The sequence below is a fragment of the Acanthisitta chloris genome, unplaced genomic scaffold, assembly GCF_000695815.1.
Source record: "Acanthisitta chloris isolate BGI_N310 unplaced genomic scaffold, ASM69581v1 scaffold42795, whole genome shotgun sequence".
In the NCBI taxonomy this organism is placed as follows: domain Eukaryota; kingdom Metazoa; phylum Chordata; class Aves; order Passeriformes; family Acanthisittidae; genus Acanthisitta; species Acanthisitta chloris.
In genome coordinates this window covers 13,152-21,035 of record NW_008672796.1, presented here as the reverse complement: position 1 = coordinate 21,035, position 7,884 = coordinate 13,152, and the positions used below count along the sequence as shown (strand labels likewise).

The following is a 7,884-nucleotide window of genomic DNA, read 5'->3' as shown; positions in this document are numbered from 1 at the left end:
AAAGAGCATTTGCTGGAAAAAGTCTGTGAAGATCTATATATTACCTGACTGAATAACCACATGTCCATGACTAGCAATGAACACAACCAACTTGCTGAAGACACAGTTTGTGAACTCTCTCCACAGCTGCTTTCATGATTTATACATTAATATTCTACCTATACAGTTACACAAAAGCAAGTAAGAAATTAAGTGAAATAAATCTCGAGAGCAGATTCTGGATGTTTTCCTTTTGGGACAATGTGACACAGAGCAGAGCATGAGGTACTGTGAACACCTGACTGTCAGTTGCTCTAAAGGCAGCATAACAAAATTCTAAGTCACTTTTCCCCCTAAAAGGATGGGTTTTTTCAATGAAATAAAATTTGTCCATGAAGTTTAAATCTGCTATTCCAGAAGTTACATAATTATTCAACATCTTGGGAAATGCAGCATCCAGCATTCCAAGAGCATGCCTCACCACCTGCTCTCCTCTGCTTAAACAGACTCAAAACTGAAGAAGGAAAAGGCAAAATGTCTGTGGTAAGAACAAGCAAAGTACTACGTCTATGCAATCCTCAGTGGTTTTAAGGTTGCAAACTACAACTAACAACCAAAAACCTGACATGAAATCTGAAGCTGGCAGTGATTCCTGCCCTGAAGGTGCAGGTGTCAGGCTCACTTGTACAAACCTTGAGTCAGATCCCCAGTGCATAGCATAGATTTTGGCTAAGTGACCTCTCAGCGTGCGCCTTGTTCGCATCTGAATCCGACCCACTGAGTCCAGACTGGTTGTGATCTAAAAATAAATAAAACAAACCCCTGAGATACTGAGAGCTATTTTTAATAGACAAGATAACAAAAATACATTTGAACTCTGATAGAATATGATCTACACTGGCACACAACATGAAGAAGAAAGACAGTGGTGCACCCTCAGGATGAGGTCTTTGCAACACTGACAAAAACAGATTTTACAGCAGAGACTAATACACTTCACTGGCTACACACCTGAAACTTCACCAAGTGTTAGTATTACACAGTAGTATTTTTAAAAACCTATCTCAGATTATCAAATTTGAAAGTTCTCAATTAAAGCAAATGAAAGAAAATCCTCCAAAATTTACTGCACTGTTACTTTCTAAAGCATGGCAGAACTTCCAGTCCAAAATCCTTTTGTTTCCAAAATACTGCTAAAAACATTTACTGGAGTCTTTCTAAATATAGTGACCACAATAAACACAAGGAGGTAAACTGGAAGCAGGATCCATTAAGATGGTGGGGGGTTTTTTTTGACAGGTTGGGGTCTTTGGCTGTTTTGTTTACTTGTTTTTTTGGGTGTTTGTTTGGAATAACTGTATAAACGCACAGGACATTTCCAAAGGCTTCTTTCACTTTATTCTTTCAGTTACTAAACAGGAACATGTTACAGTCATAAACTGCTATGTTTGTTGTTTTATCTATCAAGTAACATCCCATACAAAGAATCAGGACCTTACCTGAGCGAGCGTTGTGTCACTACATGCTTTCCTGGCATCCTAAAACAAAAGAACAAGTTCAATTGAGAAGGCAACACTGAGCATTAACTGAGGAAGTGTCTAAAGAAAAAATAACTCTTGAGCTAAGCTTCAGCACACTCAGAAAGCCACACACCAACAACAACTCACATGCCAATATGCCTCCTGTAACCCTGACTTGTTTATTGTTCAGGAAATCTAAAGCACTGGCACACAGCTAGGGGGAGTGGAGGAAAAGGGACTTAAGAAGGGCCATGTCCTGGCAGCCTTTGAATCTCCCCTTCTACAGACTATGGGATTCAAAGGCGTTTGGAGCCATCCTGAAGTCCCAGTGCCTACCCTTTTCCCTGTACTCCTTCCCTGGGCTGGATGTGCTTGCTCAGGGTGTGCTGAGCACAAGGGAAGAACTGATCCACCTGGAAAAGCAACCACATATTACACATGATTAGCAAGCTCTGTGCTACACCAGGCTCTTGCATTAATCACTGCTATCACAGGTGTGACAGTGCTCCTTAGGAGAGGCAGGATGAAAGCCAAGAGGCAGGATCTGGGGAATGGGACAGGCAGCAGGATTACCTCAGCTGAAGCTGATGTTGCAGTTGATACAAAATGATGCAAACAAATAACCTACTAACACCCTCACTCACTCCAAGGAGTGGAAAGTGCTCAGCTCTCCATGCAGACATTGTCTTTTTTTTCATTATTTCAGACTGCATGGACATATGATTTATTTTCTGCATATGATTCAACTCAACCTAGAAAACAGACATTATTTCTATGTGAACACCTGACACAGGTGAGCACCACTGAGCCTTGTCTGCCACTCTGATTCTGTACAACCTGGTTCTAGTTACAGCTGTGACTGCACTGCACTCCTGCAACTCAGGCCCCTCTCCTGGGACGCCACAAACAGGCACATGGTCAGCAGCAACTTCAGGTTTAAGATTGGCTGAAAATTTGGCAGGAGCTGTGTAGCACAAGTTCAAACTACTGACAGCCATACTGAAGGGTCACCCACATAACCCTCTCTAACTCCTGGCAGTTGAGCAAACCTCCCCAAAACAATGGGGGACTCTTCAGCACTGATGTGTGTGTCCCTCAATCTTTGCACTGATGGCACTGCCCTCTCTGAGAGGAGGAACGGAAACATTTACTCACACACTTTGGAACTGCACCAACACGTTCAGACCAGGGTCTTAAAAACGTTTCCAGCTCTTGCCTGAGAGTTACTTGACATTGCAACTTTAAACATTTCTTAAGTGCCTGTTTATTTTGACCACCCTTAATAGCTCTTCTCCCAAAAAGCAAGCCTGAGAGTGGATTAAGTCATCTCAACTTATTTTTATAATGTCTGAACTGTAGAAATATTTATAAAATGTTGACGTCTGGAATCAGGAGGGGTTTAAAATACCAGAGCAGCAAATCCCTTAGCACTCAGGACTTATTACATCCACAGGAAGAAACACGCTACATTTTAAAGGACTTTACTTGTTTGGTTTAGCTGCAATGCTTGAAGAGGTGCAACATAAAATGAATTCTGAATGCAGACTGAATGAAACAAAGCTTTTCCTCTTAAAGAAAGAGCTGTTAGCAACACTTACATTTGAGGCTGTCTAATACTTGCCACACTACAGGCAAAGTTGCAGGAAAAAGGGAGTTTCAACAGGTCATTTTAATTCTTACACTGAAACTGTAATTTCTACATGTGCATCATCATGACAGAAAAAGCTCCTCTATATAGCTGCATTTTTTTAAATCAGATCATTTAGACAATGCAAAATTTCTGAGAAAAATCCATCTGCTTGATCAGTGTGCAGCCCTCACGACTTGCTAGCACACACTTCAGATTGCAGCTTTCCCTCCAAACTACATGTATTTTTCTTAAATATAGTGTCTTATTTGTTCACAATGTCATTCTGTTTGAAATGACACTGTGCCAAGCAAGCAATGTGTCCAAAACTTCATTATCCTCCATTTCAGTTCTCAAAGTGAGGACACAGATATCACATGGAAACTTATTATAGACAGAAGTAGGAATTAACTTCAGTCATCTGACAGATGTCTAACATTCGATGAGGTTTCAGACTTTGTGCAGTCTTAGTTTATCCCTCCACAGTCTGTGTACAGAACAGAGCTATGCCTGCAGCTACTGCATGGAGAAGCAAAGGTACCCACATCACCTTCATACTGTAAAAAAATAAATTAAAAAACATTAAATATTTCTAAAATACTGCAGACTAAAAAAGTCTATTGTGGAATCAACCGCTACACGTGACAGTTTGTATATTTTAGGAAGCTGCTAGGTACAGTCTTATCTGGACCAAACTTCTAAGTACAAAGCTGATATTTTGTGCTTATATTGTTAGAGGAAATATCAGACAAAACCCAAGAGTTGTAAACAACTAAGAGAGCAAAATACAGGCTATATATAAAACATCAAAGGCTGCTAGTGACCTCATCTCTTTTCAGGAGTGCATCAAAAACAATTCCTGAAAATTACCAGCCCAGTAGATACTGTAGACACTTTAAAAAGTGGTTTTTTAGATCCTGTATCTTATCCTCCTACCCATCCCAAACACATATTTAGAAGGAAAACTGTGCAATGATACATAGTCATCTACACAAATATGAAACTGAATTATTTGGTCAGAAAGTTTCTTGATTAGTAAGTCATCAGGAGCATTTTTAACTGCATGTTAATCTGAAGTTACAATCAAGCATAAGGTGTCCAACCCTGCACTCAGGCAATCACTCACTGCACTGCTGAGCCAAGAGACTCCAGTGGCATCAGCCACAGTTACTCATGGTTACTCAGCCACATCTGACAGATCCAGTTACAAGTCTGGGGGACAGAGTTACAAAGGAAATGTTAAATCAACCTAAAGCCACAAAATGGAGTCACTATACAAAGGGCCAATCAGGTTTTTATGCTCCAAAATTTAACAAAGAAGCAAACATTGCTGCAGCACAGTCTGGCTCTCTTACTTGTCTGGTAGCTCTTTCTTCACACAACACAATTTTGCATCAAACCAGTCTGACTGATTACGAAGACCAAAGACAGACCTGGCTCACCCCAATGTAACGTAATGACAAAGCCTTTATACAGAAGAACTGAAGAATTATGTACATCTTTTATTTGTGCAATGCTGAAACTGAAGAAAAAGTATTTTAAACTAAAATTATTTGTATCTGCTACAGAGCTGCTGAAAGGGGTACCCAGTGCCACAGCACTGACTAATCCCCCTGTCTCTCCATAGCATATGAAATGGAAGCGACAGGACACAGAATTCTCCTGGGATGACACTGAATGAGCAGCCATGAAAGCAACATTTGCCCCCAGCACAACTACTAACACATCAAGTGTGTTCCCCACATGGCTGACACTAACAAGCAGCCTCACACCAAGCAGGAGACACCACAGAACAACTGCTGCCAGCAGATGCCATGCTAAAAAAAGTCGTTGTGCATGCAACATATTCCGAGAAACCTGTGCTCCTCACTGATAGCTATGTTTGCAAATAAGGCATTCCCATCTAAATCAGATTTCTGAATGCTTAGAAAACTCTGATTAAAAATAAACAGGCTTTGGAGGCCCTTATTACACTTTGTACTTTAGCGAAAACTGCATCACTGAAGCAGTTGCAACAGACTTCTGGTAAACTGACTTTGGAATGATAACTCATACTTTATTTATCTTCAGTGAGTGGTAACAACAAAAAAATAGCACATACAGGGGGGATCAGCATTTAAAAAAATAAATTCAACAGAAGGCAGATAAATGGGGCTTGTAGGAATGACACCCACCCCAGGAGGGTCTCTCACTCCATGCTCTGACCTGCAATGCTTATCAAGAGTGGCAGCACAGAGGTCACTTTTAGCCCAGACACAAGGTTTGCTAATACCCTTAATTAAGCCCAGATTGTCATGCATAGGTTCTACAAGTTTGCTACTCCTTTTTCTTAAAAATCCAAAATAAAAAAATTTGCAGAGACAGATACACCCTTAGTAACAAAACTCAGCAAACTTCAACAGAAAGTAAAATACTTTGTTCAAGAAATATTACAAATGTACTTCACTATCCCATAGCTCTTCTGATTTTTAAACAAATATTCTGAAAATATTTTAAGCTTTGCACAACTTAACAGAAGCAAGCAATAGATGTGATCTTCACAGTTTATTCCCTTAAAGGAGGAACTTTATCATGAAAAAGAAGCAATTAGCAATTCTCACTCTGATTTGGTTTCGCAGCTGCTCTGCCTCCTGCCGTAACTGTTCCAGCTCACTCATCTTCTTCAGCCTCTATTTCTCACACTCCACTGGTGAAGAAAACCTGCCCATAAGAGGGAAGAAAAACAAGTTTCAGTATCACTTTCTCCGCTTGAAAAAGCAAAACAAAACCCGCCACAAACCCATATATACGTTTATTTGCTCTGCCTTTAGAAAGGTTTCCACACAGATACTCCCCTTAGCGCACTGTCTTAATGGATTTGGCAAGACCTAAATGATTTCAATTCATGAATTACCACGAAAAGCAGAATTAAGTGAAGTCTATTTTGAATATAGAAGCAACTGTCAACAGAACCACCCACTGTACTTTAGAAGCCTGTTTTGTGGCAGTTCTCTGCTCACCCTCCCAAAAGCTCTGTCAGGCTGTGCCCCAAGATGGCAACAGAGAGCAGAGGCTGCAGCATCCCCTCAACATCCACCTCTGGGCTGCACAGGACTGGGAGACAGGCACCTTTGCACAGGACAGCAGGGCAGGTGTTGTTTTGTTTTAATTAAAGACGAAATTTCTGAATCCTAGGTTACAGCTGAAATTGCAGTTTTCTGCAATTTCCCCCCATATTCTCCTTGGGCAAGGCACGATGATGTTTTCATTTCAAAAGCACCAGACACTGAGAACGGACAGCAAAGACCAAACCATCCCTAACAGCATCCTCACGCTGGCTCAGCCCTCAGCTGCCTAAAGCAGTACTCCAAGCAACCTTAATTATAAGATCAATTAACAGTAAGACCACCCACAGGCACACTTTCAGATCAGTAATTTTTTTCAAATCAGGTTCTGCATCTGATTTTTTAGGTGTGTTGAACAAAGTTTCCTCGGATCAATTTTCCTGTTTAACCCCAGCACAGCCAAATGCCACTACAGAGACCTCTTAAATCTATTCACACACATGAAGACTACAATATCCTTGCAGTGAAAGTAACATCAGCAAGTAAGCTGCCCACAAACAAGCCAGGCATTTATGTGTAATGCCTTCATGACAGAAAAAGCACACCAAGAAAGGTGATGGTGGTGGCCTCATGACACCTAAAAAGACAAAACACTTCTAGCTTATAGAAGGAGAGAGACAAGAGTCAGACTACTGTTCACAAAATTAAAATTGAGGAAGGAAGGAAAAGCAGTGGGGGGAAAAATCCCCCTATTCAAAGTATTATTTCATGCTTCTTATTTAGTCCACTGAAAAATGGCCAAAATTCAGAGGAAGAAGGGTCACAGTGTGTCTGGTAAGTTGCAGACCTTTAGGGAAACCCCTTTATTTGGTCTAGCTACTGGTTCTCTGCAAGTCAGTAGTGTCGTGCTCTAAAAGACTGGCTCTGGAAAGCTTTCTTCCATCTACAAAACACAACAATTTCATGGATTGAAAGAGTGAGAAGTTCTGGTTCAAAGCAATTTACCAACAAGATAATCATCCTTGGACTAACAGTTGACACATACGTTTAAGAGCTACAAAATTTCTTACTGATCAAGAAGAAAAGTATCTTCACTAACTACCCACGTACTCTTTCTTTGAGGCTGAATCTCTGTGCATTCCACAGGAATCACAGCAAAGTCCATTTCAGAACAAGCTCACAAACAATCCTAAACTGGATCATCTGCAAATCAAAACACATCCTAATCAGTAAGAGAAGTGCTGACTTAGGTCTAACTAGCATTTCCAGCTATATGTAAGCAAACTATGAAAGTTCACACCTTTCCCTTCCTTCAAGTTTAGCAGGCAATGCTAATCACACACCTTTGTAGTTATCAATTACAATCTTAATACATTTGATGGGTATATCTCTATGAAACAGAGCCCCACATTCAGTTCTGACAGTGCCAAATCAACTTCTTCGTGTTTTCCCTTTTTAATTCTAGAACCCACACAAAGGTTACACAGACAAAACAATGGTCCCAAAGGTCTAAAGCCAGCCATCCATGCTGCCTGCCAATGTTTAGCAGTCTCGTGTGCTATTTTTAACAGAAGATAAAGATTCCTAACAGAGAAGTTGATGCCTGAGAAGGGTAGTCAGCCTTTTCTGAGAAGGGAAGTCAACTTCTGCCCTGTGTTGTGCCACACACTTCAGTGCTCTGTACACAGTCACTTCAACACAGAGAATTACTGAT

At 40.6% G+C, this 7,884-nt stretch overlaps 1 protein-coding gene across 2 annotated transcripts in view; it reads right to left on the bottom strand.

Annotated features, from left to right (window-relative positions):
* The window catches only part of LOC103802194 (guanine nucleotide-binding protein subunit beta-4), a 10,565-nt gene extending 4,739 nt beyond the window's left edge, over nt 1–5,826 (bottom strand). Inside the window, exons 1-3 of one of the 2 annotated variants that reach the window (XM_009074646.1) lie at nt 5,727–5,826; nt 1,479–1,517; nt 672–778 (exon numbers count right to left, since the gene is read on the bottom strand). In XM_009074646.1, the coding sequence (XP_009072894.1) occupies nt 672–778; nt 1,479–1,517; nt 5,727–5,783 (203 nt within the window). In that variant the 5' untranslated portion in view covers nt 5,784–5,826. The remainder of the gene's footprint in view (nt 1–671; nt 779–1,478; nt 1,518–5,726) is intronic. The other variant, XM_009074647.1, reaches the window with a different exon arrangement.
* Nucleotides 5,827–7,884: the final 2,058 nt, after the last annotated feature.